This window comes from Anomalospiza imberbis, chromosome 3 (assembly GCF_031753505.1).
Source record: "Anomalospiza imberbis isolate Cuckoo-Finch-1a 21T00152 chromosome 3, ASM3175350v1, whole genome shotgun sequence".
Taxonomy (NCBI): Eukaryota; Metazoa; Chordata; class Aves; order Passeriformes; family Viduidae; genus Anomalospiza; species Anomalospiza imberbis.
In genome coordinates this window covers 51489160-51507678 of record NC_089683.1, presented here as the reverse complement: position 1 = coordinate 51507678, position 18519 = coordinate 51489160, and the positions used below count along the sequence as shown (strand labels likewise).

Here is an 18519-nt window from a genome sequence, read left to right as displayed (position 1 = left end):
GAAGGGGAGGATTGGATTGTTGAGACCCCTTCCTCCTGCTTGGGAAGACGCGGGAGTTGCGGCGCCCAGGGCCCGTGTGGGAACGAGCAGCCGCTGGAGCGAGCACCGCGCCAGGGCAAGGGCGCCCTCTGCCGCCAGCGCCCGGCGCCTGTGGGGAGCCATGTCCTCCGTCCCGCGGCGCTGCCACAGCCGCCGCTCTTCCTCACGGCAGCGATCAGGAGAATCAGGTGCTGAAGGAGACCCGAACTGCGCCGCGCCCGGGGAGCCGGGGTACGGACAGGGCCGAGGCTGTGAGGAAGGCGAGGGCCCAGCTGTGTGGCTGGCGCGGGCTCGGGCGCCATCTTGTGCCCGTCGGGCGGGAGGTGCCGCCTGACGGCTGCAGAGCCCATTGCTCGGGAGCGCCTCTGCACCCTTAGGAAACTGGGTGCGTTACTGGAAAACTGGCTTTGGAATACTGCTGGGTATTAGCAGCAGTTCACATGCTCCTTTTTATAGTTACACTGCTGATGTATCATTGACAAACACGCCCGAGGAGTCTGGAAATAAAAGCACAGAAAGCCCTACACCGTAGGGTCAAGCCAGTCTCTCACAGATTGATTAGTTTTTCCATACATTGTATGATAAGCAATTGACTAACAGCACCAATCCTTGCACAGCAGAGCCCCAGGAATAAAGAACTGGTCGGGATTGTCCAAATCCTCACATCAGGGCCCTTACATTGCAGCAATTGTTATAAATATGTTTAACACAGAAAAGCGCACAGCACACAGGCAACCCCTGCCCCTCCAGCAAACAAACAAACAAACAAACAAACACCACACAAACAACAACCAAAAAAACCCACAACACTATTCATCAAATGTAAGTCTTGCACTAAAATCCAGAGATCTGGCATCGGGGTGTGGCACATGCCAAGATGAAGTGGTGGCCTTCAGGCTTCCTCTTGCTTACATCCATTGGGATGGTCCCCACTGGACTGAAGAGGGAAATAAACCAAGACAGTAAAGGAAGAGCTCTCAGTAATCATTGCTAATTACTAGTGAAAGTTAAGAAGATGAAACACAATTATCCCTAAAAATGGTCAAACCAGTCATCTGTGGGGGGATTTGCACCCAAGCCCAAATCGCAGAGTGGGCACCTAAAGCAAGGTAGGCTGCAAGCCAGACTTGGACACCTATTTTAGAGTAAGTTTATGGGTTGAAACACAAGATTCCTCCTGCTTGCAATCACACGGATTTCTGTATACAGAGGCACCAAGGTTCTGGGCCCCTAGCAAAACTCCTGAAGTAATGTGTTGGATGAGCTACAGACATTCTGCCTCTCACCAGCCCAGTTTACAGCCGGGTTTGAGGTCTCTTAAACTTGTCTCTTCCCACTGCCTTGCACAGCTACCTGGCAGGCTTAGGATCCCACTAGATGGCAGGACAATTTAAGCTATTTCTACTTCAGAGCAAGTGCCCTGGGACCCCGGTGGGCTCAGCCCCACTGGTCTGTGCTGTCTGGACCTGGGGGAACCCACACTCATCACCAGCTGGGGCTTATGCTCACTGAACACACATGGAGAAATTCGTGGAGAAGTCGTTGTTCAATTCTGTTTCATGGACTTTATCACATACAGAGCACTAGCAGACAGCAAAGAGGAATATGAACTCATATTAATTTGCTAAATCTTGAGGTATTCCTCTTTATGTGCATGATACATAAAGGATATTTAGCCTACTAATGGTGGCAAGTAAAATGGTAGTAGTGGTAAAGTGCAGTTCAAGCCTCTTATAGCCATTGCTCTCTTGTAATTTTTAAGTAAACAAGTGCAGTTATAATTTCTTAATGGCATCTGGAAAAAACATCAAGGCAATTTTTCTATATATTCAAAATACCTAAATTGCTTTTTATATGCACAATGAAATTACAAGGGTACTTCCTGCTTTTTTTTTTTTTTTTTTTAGCATGCTGAATGGATAAGAATAGATAATTGCTTCATTATGTTCTAAAATATGGAGACAACAAAGTTACCTTTTTTGCTTGCTACTAAAATGAAATTCTTTGCTTTATGAAAGCGTAGGATAGTGCTGTAAGATGATGAAAAAGATGCTATTACCTGTACCAAACTTGCTGGAATGGAAATTTGGATTAATGCATTTTAATACCAGATTAGCCTTAATAGAAGTTTGCTGCTGTCATTTATCAAGGTAATAAATTATGTACCTAATTTTAGGCACCTAAGTAGTTCTATTGACTGCTGTGAAAACTGTCTGCATTTAAAGTTAAGCATGTTTTAAAATACCCAGTTGATTCAGGGCCATAACGTTGTGGCCATGTGAACCAAAAGAATGTGCTGTTCTCAATTACCCATTAGTTGAACTAAGGGAGGGTGATACAGCCCGCATGATGGTTGAAACTGGATAAACTGGCTCAGTGACATTCAGAAGGACTTCATTTGCTCTTTACAGACAAGCCAAAGTTTGTAGGACTATTATCTGTCTTCAGCACACCAACAAGAAAATGAACTAAAGCTTCCCCAACTTCAGCTGTGCTTAAGACAGAAACTCTGCCGAAGCCCCAGAGTACAAGACAGCATGACACAAAGCCCTCCAGACAGCCTAAAGGGGTGAGTTCCCTTCTACATGAGTCAAGAATCATGCACAACTAATAAACTCTGCTCCAAAGACCAAAGATGTGGGTACAATGTCGCCCACATCAGTCAGTTTGTGAATCCGTTTATACTGGTCAGAAACATGCATTTGGCTCATAACTGGAGAAATTTGGTAAAATCCAGGCATAACTTAATAGTCTTACTGCTACAACTAACTAGAAAAGAGATCTGTCATGCAATCTAGATTAATATTTATTTAGACACAAACCATACATGCACATGGCAAAGAAGCATTTCTGTGTTTGTAACTTGATTAATCTGCAGTTAAATAATACAAATATAACATATTACAGATATTTTAAAAATGTTCATCCTGCTTTTAATTAAATTGCATTTTAAATTTTAGTTTTTACTACTGCATTTTTTCAAACTTGCTGTAAAAATTCTTCTTTATACACAACGTATTTTCAATGACAGGTTCATATAGCTGAAGTACAAAGTAAACACCTGAGTGCTTACAATAAATTCCCCAGGGTGTTGAGCATTCTTGACTAGTTGTAAACTATACATTTATGAGCAGTTAATGCCTTTTATGTATATAGTTATAGATTGGGGGTTTTTTACATAGAATTTAGAACATGAATAATTTGCTAAATTCAGCTGGTTTGTAATTGGTGTTTTAATAGGAAAAAATTCAAACTAGCTTAGACTAACAAAGTACCTAAAGTATCTATTCTTGTAACCCAAATTTCAGTGTCTGCATTGTATCAGAGAAGAAATGAAACATATCCAGTGCTGCAACTGTGAAAGAAGTGCAGAATTTGATATAGGCCATGACCCAGAAGAGCAAAGCATATAAGGACTTATGTTTCAGTAATACTCATATACTTGATTTTGATGGGATCACCAAAGCTTCTTCTAATTTACCATTTTTGGTAATGTGATGCTATAAGGGAGGCTAGTATAGGAGAATGGGACTACAACCCAGAACAAGAGTGTGTAACACAAATTCAGTTATCTCCTAGTCCCTCTCCACTGTGGTTTTCAGCTCTGGTCCTCTAGTGTCAGCTAGTTCACTCTCTCAGACTTAAGCCACCTCTTTTGATTCAGTGGAGTAGGTTATTTTACCTTTCCAAATCTGAAAAAAAAAAAAAATTGAGATGTTGCAGTTGTTAAATGAAAACAGATTTAAGAGGAGGGAACTAATTGTCAGTTCAGTTGAATTAAACTGGATCCTTTATTGAATGGTCCCCAAAAGCCAGGGTATGAGTAAATGCATAGTAGGAATGAAAGTTGTGCCTTACAAGCTCTCTTGAGCTCTTACAAGCTCTCTGCCAGGTTTAGATTCCACTAATATTTCACAGATGGAATACCAGTCACATGTGGGATGTACCCATCAGAGATGCTTCCGCCATTTTCATGATGTACATAAGTGGCTGCGTCTCAAGGAATTGTGAAGGTTCAGGTCTGTACCTGAATCTTAAGTCTCCTACAACAATGGAGTGAATGCCAAGTATTTTCAGGAGCATGATCTCCAAAATAAAACAAGTCCTTTCAGTAGAGAAACAACTTTGCCTAAAATCTTTGCAAAAATCACAGTGATTGAAACATCTTCACTGTCAGCAAACAACAAAGCAAAACCCAGATGAAATAAAAGAAATATGTATTACTGGGCTTTAAATTTTGTCCAACAGGAGAAACATTAAGAAATCAACCAAACACAGAAAAGATTATAGATATTTAATTTCCACAGTGAGATTAAATAATTTTCATCATATACAAACATACCTACTTTACTTTAGATACACATGAATAGCTACAATATTCAGCTTGAAAATGAATGGCTGAAGTGGAGAGACTGCTAAGAGTGGGAGAACTGAGATGATCTGCCATAATCAAATAGAGGTAAGGAGAGTCTGAGTATAAACACTGATGTTTAAGTAGTTTATAAAACCTTCTGGCGACAGGAATAGGAGAAAATTTTATTTTATGTATTTTTTTTTCTCACACCCATCTACATATGTCTAATGAGAACAAAAATCTCAGGAGATAAATTACAGATAATGTCTGTAATCTAATATATACTTAATACCACATTGCGGGGAGTGAACACATCTCTGTGTCAGAGAGAAACAAGCTGGTTTGGGAAATCAAGAAACGGGATTTTTATTTTGAAACAATGATTAGTTCCGGGTAGGTATATTAATTGGAACTGCCAAAGATTAGTTAGGATGAATATTATAACCAAGAGAGAAAACTGAAAACAAGAGATACATTCTTTAGTTCTCTTCCTGTTTGGATATGTAGAACATTGCTTTTGAAGGATGACAGTGGAAAGAACTGTATGCCATCCACATAATCATCTAGTTACAACAGTGTTGCAAAGTCATGTCTGTGATGCTGAAGTTGCTACCACACTTCAGAAGGGGTGACACAGGGAAACTGGGAAGTCTGTTGATGGGATTCATTAACCCAGAAGTCCTTAGGTGTTAGGAATCATTGCGTTTTTCTTCCGCCTCTTGACTTTCCAGCAAGGCTTTGGATGATGACACTTCTTCACCCTCTGCTCCTGCATCTAAACAGAGACAGAATTAAGCATTTATACCACACACATTCTTGCAGCTTTTTTAATGCAAACAAGTATTTGGGTTCACTGATCATCTCTGTTTGGACTGGTTCTTTACTACCACAGTCATGGGTGCTTTAGAAAGAGAGATTAACTCAAGAGATAAAGAACTTTGAGAAGCATCTTCTAAAAGCTGCTGCCTGTTGGTGTTGATTTGCCCACTTCTTGCACAGGCTGATCAACGTGCATTTGGCTGTAAAAAGTAGATTGGAAATAACTTTGTATTACTGTTAGTATTTTTTTCAAGTTATAACATTGCATTCCTTTGAGCATGGTTTATGGACATGCCAGTGTTCCGTGTGACCTTCTTTGACTAGAAATGCCTATGTGAATTTACCCTGTCTTCACAAGATGGGGGATTTTTTGTTACTCTGAGTTGGAAGTTCACTTTTCCACAGATTAGAGTAGAATGCTTACATGACTGGTATAAATAAAAGTTTCCCAGTGTCTCTTTGTCATATATATGTACTGTCATTATACGTACTGTTCCATGCTATTTCTTTTGATCAAGTTTACTCACTGAAAAGCAGAAACTCCTCTTGCCTTGATTTCCTTGCAAACCATAATAATAATTTTCACATTGCCTTCAAGCCCCACGTGGTAGCACCAGTGGTAATAGCATACCCAAACCTATGGCAGTCCATAGCTTATGGGGACAAGCTAAATGTGTGCCTGCTCAGCACATCTGGCTGTACAGTCCTCCACTTCATACTCCATTTCCTCCACAGTCATAATCTAAGGGGTACATTTTCTGACTTCCTATAAAATATCAAAAACACCCAAAAGAATTATATATCTTGATTGCTACATATCACAGCAAATATATAATGCTGTACACAATTCATCAGCTAGAGCCCTTGGCAGAAACTGCTTGATGTTTTAAGTCTGCTCAGAGATTCAGAGGCTTTGGACTTCTATAGTTCTTTCTATAAAGAACCGAGTTACTTGACTCCCTCCAGCCTTATGTAGCACACCACTGTTGTGGAAAGGGAGACAGAGCAATCTCCTCTATTGGCTGTTTCTTTGCAGGCTGGACATCTAATATCAGTGGAGTCAGACAGTAAAGGAAAACAGTTTGTTAGAGGAAATCTAATCTCATACTCTGTGGCACTTAGGTGTGCAACAGATGCTAGATAAACTGCTGAGTGTTATCAGCAGAATGGTGCCCTAACACAGGTTACCAAATGTGGAAGACCAGTATAGCTTCTTGCTCTCAAACTTCTTGCAGCCTCCTCTTCAACCTTTGGATCATCAGTGACACCAATCAACTATTCAATGTGGTTCCAGACCACCTGTGGAAAGTCTCAGCACTCCAAAACTTGCACACCACCAGAGGAGGATCAGATACGATATAGATAGTCTGCATTTCAGAGTTAGGCTCCAAGATGAATAGCTGGTGTCAGAATATCTCCTGTTCATCTCACAAGAACATCAACTTCGTGTGGCTTGCAGATTACATGGACATTTTTATCATACAGGTACGTCCTTGTGTCTTCATAAAAAAATAGAGCAAAGTCTCTTTTCTCTTCTAAACCAGCAAGTATTAGCACATCCTGTTCCTGACTTTTCACTATAACAGTAGCTGACAGCATTTTAGAAAGAGGAAATGTATGATCCAATGAGCATTAGCTAAATTTGAAACAAGATGGAGAGAGACCTCACCATTTCCCATAATCTTCACTGAATCTGAATTTGAGAGTAGCAACAAAATAGGGCATACTTTATATAGCTACATGTTCAATCTTGTCCACTTCTCTCATTTATCTAATTTCTTTGTTCTGAGCTGCAAATGACTTTCCTTTTTTAACGACTTATTGTTAAAGTCAGAAATAGGCAAATGAGATGCCTGTTAGAGCCCCTAATGTTTCAGTTTCCCTGTCACAGCATTTGAACTTCAAAACTGTCTCTCCATTTTGATGAATCCTCCTTTGTTTGCTTGCTGTTTCATGAAAACTTTAACTTACCACACAATGAAGCTGAAATTCCCACCTGATACTTGTGGAATTCCCATCCCCAGAAAGCACCCAAGCTGTCAGAGTGGACCTAACTGCATCCTGTACTTACTTCTTATTATCACTACTGCAAACTGCTGATAACAGAATGTGCTGCCTTCCAACATGCTCTGGCACAGCTATATGTCAATGACAAAACCCAAGGACAATTCCATGTTCTTAACTGTTCTTCAAATCCTGGCAATGCTGGTCCTGTATGTCTAAGAAATCATCAGTACATTTTGCTAAAACTAACATAGCATGGTGTTTCATTTCTTCTTCTTAATGAATATGATGGAGACCAGGAGAGGAGGACTATTGTGTCATCTGTAGGGCTAGATATTTACCTTATGACATAATATAAGTTTTCTTATAAAAAGATTTGCACTCTTTCCTCTTTGTTTTGTAGGGACATAATTTTCACATTCATAGGGAAAAATGTCTCCTGAAGACAAAATAATACTTTCTTCCAGAATCCATTCTGGATTCTTATTTTATTTTCTTATTTTCCTCGCTTCTCCTGGTTCAGGTCAGGATATGGTCATTCCATCCTTCTCAGTCCTCCAGTAAATGCTCTTTCTACATGCTCAGCTGTCCTTTGATAGGCCTGTGTGGGGTTTACATTACAGAACCCCAAACACATGATTATAAATTAAATCACCAAAATAATAACAATTTGAGATCAAATAAATCCTTCCCCCTGGCCTTTACGGTGCTTTATGAGGCTGTACACCTAGCATCCTGTAATTTCTCTGGGCAATGTAAAAGAAGAATATGCAACCCTGGAGACTAGGAATCCCTTTAATGATCTACTTCAGTTCAGATTCATGGACCGTTCACACCTCAGCACAGGCTTGCCTTCTTCCTCTTTGCTGCACTCACACCATCACTGCTCCAGAATGTGGGACCATCTGTTGTGGTGGCACCACAACAGCAACAGTGATGGGCATGAGAAAAAAAAGCTTTCTGAAAAGAATTCTGATTCAGATTTTAAAAAGTAGGGACAGACCATGCTCAGGGCCAGTCTATATTTTTTGTTTCTTAAACATTAGAAGTCAGATTTTTCTGAATCTGAAAATTCCCCTGAAGTCACTCTGAAAGTAAAAACAACTCACAAAACTGGTGTTGATTAAAGCTGTGCTTGATCAACAGAGCATCTTATCAAATTAAAGGACATGGCAAAATAGGGCACTGGTCTCAGATAGCAAAGTTGAAAGCCTACTAAGCAGGCGTAAAATACTATGAACACTACTCTTAATGTATATGCCTGTATATTCTGAGAGCTGTCATTTTACTAAGAACACAGCTCTGCTGTCTTATGCAAAGTTATCTCAGTGCAGTAGTACACTGGAATTTATAGCTGGAGTGATGTGTTTTCCAAGTTGCCCGGACATACAACTGCGTTTTTTCGCCCTTAAGGTAACTAGATTTCATTTCCCAGCACTGAGTTGTTTCCCTAAGCTGCTAACACCGGATCTGTGGATGGATATGGGTTAATATTAACTTGTCTTATCAGGAGGCACAAGTGATAACTGCTTTGGAAGGTTGAATTTAATTCTAAATGATAAAAGGAATATTAGTATTGATATCAAAACTGCACGGTGGTGGAAGTCTTAAAAAAAAAAAAAAAAAAAAAGCAAATGACTACTGCATATAAATGTCCTTTTCTGAATGCCCAGCCATTACCTTCTGAAACAGAGAGCTCAGCCAGTTTGTGTGGCAGGTCTGAAGTCCCAGCACCAGCAGGAGAGCCCAGGATATCTGGTAAGGCGTTTCGGCGGCCTGACCGTCCTGATGAGGCAAAATCTGTGACCACAGGCTCCACATCAGTCATTGCTGACTCTTTTCCTCATAGCAACATCTGTATGTGGAACAAACAGAAGAAGAAAACAGCTGTAGCCTGATGGATGCTAATCACCTGCTCAATAGTACAATAGCCAGAGGCCTTGCCCAATGGTTCTTTTGTTATTAGAAACCATACATTTCAATACTTAGTGTTTAAGCTTCATTTCTGCCCCTGAAGAAGATAGAAGACTGTCTCTGCATGTCCTTACCGTGCCATTTGCACATCAGACTAGCACAATGATCAACTCTGCACCAACAAGAAACCTGTGAATAGGGTCAGCAACAGCATTTTCTGTCAGCCATCTGTATGTCCTTTTTTGACCTATTCCCTCTTTTTAAGCGGTTTTGCCATACAATCATTTGGAAGAGAACTTAAGCTCTGTTGTCATACAGTCTTTGTGAAATAAAACATGTTTTTCTTATTATGAATCTTGTTCAAATCCTTATTTAGAATCATGTTAGAACAAATCTTACACAAACATTACACAAAGGAGCAAACTATATAAAATGACCTCTCAAAATACAAACTGAAACCCTTTGTAGAAATTCTTTATCCTTCACATATCAAATCACTTGTTTTCCCCTACTGCTTGTTAGTCTGGTTTAACCTTCACTTGAGCATGTGACTTTTATCTAATAAATAACTGAATCCTGGAAATAATGGAACCAACCATATTCTGCTTCTGTGATCCCTGTCTCAAAGCCCATTGAACTGAATGGGAAAACTTCGGACTACAATGGGCTTTCGATCAGGCACAGAGATGTTTGCATGGTCACAATCAACAGATGAAGTGTAAACACCTAGAGCAGAAGGATACTTGGCTGCAAGTGGCACACAGAGACAGCGTGAAAACTGCCCTTAGCAGTCACAAAAGGCTATAATACAATAATTTACACATTCATGTGATAATTAACAGAGCAATTTATAATAACTAGGTATCCATTACTCAATTAAAAACAATAGTTACTTGCTCTATATTAATGAAGTTCTGTTTGCAATGTGGGAGCAGGAATGTTGTCTCTGTAAATCTGGTCAGTGCTTTGTGTGGGAAGGGATACAGATGGTACTGGAGACCAATCTGACTGAAGGCTGTCAGTTTTTGGTTGACAACTGGCTGTATTTAGACTAAGAACTACATATGGCAAGTGTCAATCATGTTAGCATTGTTCATATAAGAAGCAGAGAATCACAGTCCTCCTTTAAAAATTCTGCTAAGCTTGGAAAGTATTACTGCTTTCATTTAATGGATAGAAAAAATATACAAATAGATACCGAACCTGACTTGCTCTGATGTGCAGGAAGGAAGAGGCAGAATTTGATTACTGATGCTGACCTGCCATTTCTACCACACACATTTTCTTTTCTCCATCAAAGTGCCTTTCAGCTGTGTCAATCCAAAACCAAGAAGAACTATTCTTAATCTTCTTTGTATCTCTAAGTACCTTGTAATAGAAGAAATTAATCCTTCTTGGCAAGAAAGAAAGAAAGGCAGAAGTAGGACCGCTAAGCTGAAAGGTGACCTAAAGATGCAAATAAATTGCTTGCTTTAACCAAGGGCAGTAAGTGAAAGGTCTCACCTGGAAATTTAGAAGAAGGTTCCTGTACTGCAGGAAAACAGGTCAAATCCAAATGAAATTTTTCCATCAGTGGCAAAAAGTTGAAACTATACATGGGCATTCAAGAATGACATTTTCCAGAAAACACATACAAATCATGGAGTCAAGGATGGAAGAAACCTTTAGGATGATCCAGTCCAATGGTCAAACATGCCTCGCCATTCTCAGTTGGATTTAGCATTGTACTATCAGAAGGTGAGATCAGCACTTGGCACAAAATATGGAAAGAAGGAGAATGAATCCATGTTTATATACACAGCCTCATGGCTTTTTGAGGGTGTTCATATTTATTAAACTCTAGGTGTCCTAAATGCTTTTCCTCATATGCTCACCACAGCAAGTAAGGAGACTGTAAATTACACTTCAGAACAGAAAATGTTTGGGGTCTTCTTTTGCTTAGTAAAATTGTTAAAATTACTCTCAATGCCAAAATACCAGTATGCTTGCATTTCCTGCCCATTTCATTTCAGCTATTAATATGGTGGAGCCAAAAGTACTGTTGTGAGTAGAATGCTGTTCGTGTAAGATCTACAGAATGACATTAACATCAAAACACACTTTCTCAAGCTTGCCTTGAGACTTTTCCCCTCCCTCCTTTTCTCTCTTGCATGGATGTTGTGGCCCCTAAATGGTTACTTTTTAAATGGAGAAAACCTTGTCTACAACTCATGCCATATGAAGCTATTCTCTTCTGCAGTACAGTTTGCAGAACAGTTTGCACTTCTGCACTTGTTTCAAAGCCCTCCCTTTCCTCTCCAGCACATCTCTTTCTCCTCTCATGTAATCTCCCTTCACTGCATAATACTAGACAACCCAGAAAGATGATGAAGGACACAGTCTGATGTGCCTCCATGTAAGTGAATTTTGATTTATGCACTTGATTAAAAAAGTATGCAAATCTAGACAAATCTAGAACATCTGTTAGACAGAAAATCAGCTGATCATTATCCATCTGTTTGGTGGCCATAATTCAAATTTAGCTATCTGAAAAGAGATCCTTTATATACATAACATTTACCATTAAGGGTTTTTACCTTTCTTTTTTCTATCTACACTGCACTAGTGCAGCATGTTCTCTAAGTACATTTGAAAGATGAGGGACTACCCCAAAAGGCTTAGAATTGACATTACAAAATATAAGTCCATTTACAGGTCCATATAACCCAAAACTTAAGCTCAATTCCCAACATATGACAGACATTATTCAAAGTAGCTTGCAGCTGTACTTGAGAGAAATGCCATTTTGTTCATTAATGTTCTATGGGATTTCTTCAATTTTATTCTAAGGCTCTCTTTTATCAGTATTTTCTAAGGCCTGTCGTCACAGGCCCCCAGCCGGGTAATAATTAGCATTGACTCCATGATTGCAGAAGGCTGATAAATTGCTTTATTATACTATCTATACTCATCTTATACTATATTATACTATACTTATTAAGAAACTAAGTAACTCTTACAGCCAGTCCGATACAGCTTTGACCTAATTGGTCAATCCATTCAAACACCATCCAGTGTCCAATTAAGAAATCACCCTTTGGTAAACAAATCTCCATGACACATTCCACATGTGCACAACAGCAAGTGCAACAGCAAGTGGAGATAAGAATTGTTTCTCATTCTTTTCTCTGATCTTCTCACAGCCTTCCCTGGGAACATGCCTGGGAAAGTCTGTGCCTGCTCTCTTTGGCCAGAGAGCTACTGCCACAAAGGCCTACATCCAAGTAAGGATACAGAGTTTCTCTACTCTTCATCTGTTTCTACTTTTACATTTTTTAACACATTCATTGGAAAATATCTACCTTTCTGGCATCTCCTTGCATCTGTTAAGCTTAGTATTATTCATGCCTCTTCACAGAGTAAACAATAATTACAATGTGCACAGCATCTATTTTTCTCAAATCCACTCCTCCTCCTCCTGCTGCCAACATCTTCTTCCACTTCACTGAACACATTTTTCTCTAGCCTTATCCAAGATAAAGATACTCACATGTTGCCAATGCCTGTTTGCAGTTGCTTCTGAGTTTCCAAATTACTGCTGTCATTTCTCTCCTGTGTGACTGCTCAGCAGACTAATGGAGCACAGTTCCAAAAGTACAGTGCCACATTGCCAAATCACAAAGCTCTGTACTACCCCAGTTCCCTTTTTGCCACAGCAAAAGCCCAGTCCACCCAAAAGTATAAGGCGATTGGGTGGAGAAGAAGAGTTGGGCAGGGATGGAGGCTTTCTGCAGAGGGTCAATAGTGCATGTCCCAGAAGGCAGGTGCATGTCCCAGAAGGCAGGTGCATGTGCCAGAAGGGCTCACCTACCAGCTAAGAGACTGAAGGCTATGGCTAGCAGCCCATCTAGCACTCCATCACCAGGACTAACTTTGCAGCTCAGTACTGGGCCAAGACAGTGTTAAGTAGGTTTTGGTAGTATTAGATTAATCCTCTCATATATGCCTCTGACATGCCTGCAGGATCACCCAGAGTGCACAACAGACAACTCAGGTGTGCATGGGGGAAGGAAACGTTCTGCTTGTGAAAACTGACTACAGTCAAAAGCAAAACTCATTTAATGATCTATCAGATATTCAGGTAAGTGTCCCCAGACAAAACAATGGCAAGTAAACTACCAATGGCATTTTCTGTAAAAGACAGCTAGTTTGTTAATCTTTGAGTCTTCTTTTGCTGACAGCATAGCCATCCCTTTGGGGGAAAATGAGTCACAGAGTCTGGTGAGAATATCTTTAAATAAATGACAGGAAAAGAACAAATAATTCTTCTGAAACAATTTGTGTTGAGAATCAAGGGAAATAATGCTTCAAGGTGCTCAGTTGTAGCAGGTGCCACAGTCCACATTTAATGTCAGTGTTGTCACTTCTTCACTCTTATCTGTTAGAAAATAGATAAATCACCACCTTAACTATTTGTGAAACCTAATTTTGCTTCTGATCTTTCTATTGTCTAACACAGACAAAACACCAGATTTGTTCTGCTTGGAAGGACAAACTATTCCTCAATAAATATCAAAAGGTTCCCAACATTGGCAACTCCACTCCATGCAGAAGCCTGAAAGACCAAACACATCGCTCCTTGCTATTCAGGCACTTTTGTCAAAAACGTATGAATAGTCTCTGCCTGTGCTGTCAGAGAAAGCTACATTTCCCAAACACTGTTTGTTCTGAATGCCCTTTAGCAGAAACAAACTGGAAAGCATGAAATCCTCTCACAAAACAGATGAAAAATTCAATAGCTGAGTAGTACTTTCAGAACCAGACTGACTGATTCTGTGTCTTGCAGGTCTATTATTGTAATATGCATTTCAGCATCTTAATATATTCAGAAAAAAACTTTAGTTCTTCAAGTGGTGTTTAGTTTGTCTTTATTTACTTTTAATGAGTGTTCTCCATGTACCTCTACCACAGAAGCCTGTAGATTCAAAACTTTCTAAGTAAGGAGAACAGAAAACATATTGAAGTGCTTCTTACTGTGCAACTGAGATGAAAACCATGTCCTCTTGCTATGCAGTTGCCACGCTTTCACATCCACTTCTGCTGCAGCTGCATCCTCATGTCTTTGTCTCCTCTTACCAAAGGTCTCAAAATAGGAACATTCTCATTATACATGCTCACGCAATCACTATGCTTTATCCTGAGGCATTTCTGGACCACAGAAAAGAAAAACCTAGGAACATCCATGCTTTTAAGGAAGACAGCCTAGAGATTATGATGATGACTAACAGTAACCTGGGCACTTGCATAAATTTTGTGAGAAAAATTTCTCTTACACATTTTTTTTTACATCAGAAGCATTTGTTACACTCTGGCAATCCTACTGCTGGGAAGCACACAGAAAGATAAGCAAGTGTTCTTCACCAATACACCGTTTTGTATTTGTATCTCCAAACACAGGGGTCTTGATTTTGTTTAGGGGTTAGGACAAGAAATCACACGTTTCTGAGTATGCAGAAGCAATATAGCTAGCTATATGAATGTTAGAAGTGATCCACTAATGAAAAAGAATTAAATTTCTTACTTTCCAGGTTTTTTAATGTATCACTAAACTAGAAAAAAAGAGTACTTTTTATTATATCACATTAGAAAGATGATTTGGGTTTCCTGTACCAACAGTGTTGCCTTTTCTAAAAAAAAGTTTTCAGAAAAAATTTTTGTTTTCCTATGCAGGGAAACTACTTATATCCCATCTCAGTAAATCTACAGTGAAGAAGCATGTCCTTCTACATCTGTTTCAGTCTATCTGTTACAGCCCATATAACACGTGAAATTTTTGGGATGATATTTGAAAGTTTGGTATATTGTATAACAGGTTTTCCCTTTTGGATCTTTGCAGTGTACACAGCTGTACAGATATTTTACACAAAGGTTGTAGATGTCGGCAAATCCAATGGGAAGAATGATGATGTCTGACTTATTTCAGAAGGCTGAATGATTTCTTTATTATAATTATGCTATGATACATTAATATACTATATAAAAGAGGATACTAAAAACTACATGCTACTTTCTCTAACTATCATATCTCACTAACTCACAACTCGTGACCCTGTTCTCGAGAGTCCAGACACAGGTGGATCTCATTGGCCACCAGGCCCAAACAATCCACCGTGATCCAACCAGGCATTCGCTCTAGGTAAACAATTCTCCAAACACATTCCACAAGAGAAAAACAAGGAGCAGAAATAGAAATTGTTTTCTCTTTCACTTCTCTCTGTGCACCTTTATAAAAATCCTGAGAGAGAGAGAAATGTGCTTGCCACAGAAGGTCTTGTATGTTACTTCTGCTCTGGGTACATGACCTCCTCTACACTCTTGCACAAGAAGCAACATCCTTATCAAGAGTAAAAACGGCTTCCATACATAATCTTCTTAATACCAAAATGGTCAGACTGGGACCATTCCTCCAATTCCTGCTCTCAGAAGCACTGAATGAATGCCCAAGATCTTGATCCTTTTGTTCAGAAGTCTATCATTTTAGGACACAGAATCTGAGAAACTTAAGTCAAAGCTGTAGGACTGTTTTTTCCTCAGAATAGAACTTAGAAACTTTCAGTTAAATTTTCTGATCACTTCCATAAAGCCAGTATTATACTAATGGGAAAGACAAGTGGGGAAAAAAAGCAACATAAGATTGATCCTGCTGCCTTTAAGCTTCCGGAGAATGTGCAGATACCAATGGTACAGTTCAACCATACAGAGGAGAAAGCTTGACTGTGAGCGGTGTCTGACCCCGGAGTATGCAGAGTGCTCTGTTGCACAGGAGAACATATTACAGAATGAATAGCAGTTCTAAATAATGGCACAATTTTCTCTTTGTGAAAGAAAATAAGGGAGACAGGAGAAGGGGTCATGATACTGACAACTGAATCAGAAGTTACCTGCAGTGATTAATAAATGAAGTGACATTAGCTGAAGGCAGTCAATACCAGGCAACCAAGCATGTCACTTTCCTAATGGCTGTGAGTGACCAAGAGCAATGAGAAATAAATGTTAGTCAACTTAATGGGAAACACAGTTCAATTCTAACTCATCAGCCATGCTGGAAAGAAATCAAACACATCCCCTACTATGGAATGAGAAATTAAGCTCAGTAGTAACAAATCAACTGACCAACCTAATTCTTCGTCTTATATTTTGTCCATTCATCCCCACTGAGGTTTCATTTCCTGTTGCAAATGCACATATCACTTTCTGAGTTCAGCCACACAGTTCCAACCTGCTAAATCCTGTCTTAGAATCTGCATCTGGCCTGAAATTCAAGATAATTTTGCTCACTTTCAGGAATATGTATGAGAAATAATTTTGGAATTAGAAATAATTTTTACAGCTAATCTTGCTTTGCTGAGTCCCTGCAACTACAACATTGCAGCTCAATTTTATTTATGATCATTTCCACTGTCAAAGGCACACAAGGAAATGAGTATCCCCCAACCTCTTCAATCTCCTTTCTCCTCAGCCATTCAACTGGGAATTCCTCAGGGAAACATCAAGTAAGTTTTCCCCTCTGCCTTGATATCTGCTACCCCCACATCCCACAAACACTTCTGTAACACAACAAGTCTTCTACATGAACCAGCATATGTACATCAATCTGTATTCTTCATTAGAAGCAGCGAGGGATTTGGCTCTTTACTTGCCAGCTCTGTGGAAGAAAACTATTCTGACAAAACCACTGGGAAAACTGAGGCAAGCAAAGAACTTGAGGCATACTGGAGTCCACTTACATAATGCACTTCAGTAAAGGAATCAGCCCAGTGAAATGTAAAATGCTTTTGTAAGAAGAAGAATTTATAATTTAGCAGATATATGAGAATGGAACAATCCCATGCACGTAACCAACATGACCATGTGCCCAAAGTCTCTCGCTGGGGAAGGCCCAAATCTCCTTGAGATCTTATTGACATGAATGACGGATGTTTCCATCAGGCTCAGTGAATCCGAGTGTATCTGTACATACAGTATGTTCCCAGGAAGGGAAGTCCTTGTGGAAGTGCTTATGGAAGAGGAGTTGTGGAGCAAGAGGAATTTCTTGGTAGCAACATGTGCGCACAAAGGGTTGGAAGCTGGGAGCAGAAGGCTGACAGAGAAGTAAAAACCACAGGGAGCTGTAACTGTGCTTCTGCGTAGAGAAGAGAGATTACCTGAGGGTCTGTGTGAGACAAAAAAAAAAATGACAAGGGAAGCTAAAGGGACACAGGAAGAAAGAAGAGCTCTGGAACCTTACTGAGGAAGAGGAACAAAATCAGTAGTGAGGAGTTTCTTTGGAAGGCAAGCAAGATGGGAGTAAGAGGCTTCATCAGTTCTGGGGAACACTGCAGGAGACCAGCTCTGGTGCAGGATGAGCAGAGAGATGGGCACAATGGAGACCCTACACTTAGCAGCAGACAAGTTAGATAACAGTATAACAGGTTTGTTTAGTTTTTTAACTTAAAAAAAAATGTTTACTACATCAAGGGTATTTCTTTTCAGTTTTTTTTTTAAGGGGGATAAATTATTGTGTTAATATGACACGTGCTACAACACCTTGGCCACCAAATATGTAGTATTTGTGACAGCCTTTACAGACTGATATTGTTAGGAGCCCTCAAAAGAACAAGCAGCTCCAATAAGATCTTCTGCACAGAAATGCATTTTCTTTACCCTGCAGGCAGCAACCTATAAGTCCCTTTTTATTTCATATTAAGCTCTCCAGAGTGTCCCTTGGAGGTAGAAGTGGGTTTGATGAAAGGGTTACCTTTCCATTATGAAACTGGTGAGGCACAGAAGCTTGTGCTTCTTTCCATTCAGCAGTCGGGCGATAACAGTCCGGCAGCAAGCAGGAACTGCAGTGTGAATAGCTGGAGGCACCTTGCTAAGCTCCTAAGCCTTCAAAGCATGGGACTGAGACCATCTCCATTAAAAAGCAAAGACAAGTTCTTAGAAGTACTTTATTGATTTAGCTATGCAAATAAAAGCTGACATTTTATTTTGTCACAGTCAGGTAACATTCTATAATTATATATAAAGCCAGATTAATTTTACTTTATTTTATGATTATTCCTTCTTCACACCTACAAGCTGTATTTTTTTAGCCTGGATCAGACCAGGAGACCATCCCATCCTCTTCATGGACTACTTCCCTGCTCATCTAAGTTTCACCTGACTGATGTGGAAATACTTGGGTTTTTAGCCAGTTTTGCAGTCACATCCCCCAGCTTTTCTTCGCCTGAGCATAGAAGAGGATACTCTCTATCTTGTAATGATATAGCTTATGTCTGATGAACACTTTAGAAAAGCTAAAGCCCAACCAAATCCATGCACCATTTTCTCCTTGAGTAAAACCTTCCTATTTAAGTTTTTAATTTCTG

At 39.8% G+C, this 18519-nt stretch overlaps 1 protein-coding gene across 4 annotated transcripts in view; it reads right to left on the bottom strand.

Annotated features, from left to right (window-relative positions):
• Window positions 1–4319: 4319 nt before the first annotated feature.
• PKIB (cAMP-dependent protein kinase inhibitor beta) overlaps window positions 4320–18519 on the bottom strand; it is a 53186-nt gene continuing 38986 nt past the window's right edge. For all 4 annotated transcript variants that reach the window (XM_068184368.1, XM_068184367.1, XM_068184370.1 and 1 more), the window contains exons 2-3: window positions 8897–9071; window positions 4320–5168 (exon numbers count right to left, since the gene is read on the bottom strand). In XM_068184368.1, the coding sequence (XP_068040469.1) occupies window positions 5083–5168; window positions 8897–9044 (234 nt within the window). In that variant the 5' untranslated portion in view covers window positions 9045–9071 and the 3' untranslated portion in view covers window positions 4320–5082. The remainder of the gene's footprint in view (window positions 5169–8896; window positions 9072–18519) is intronic.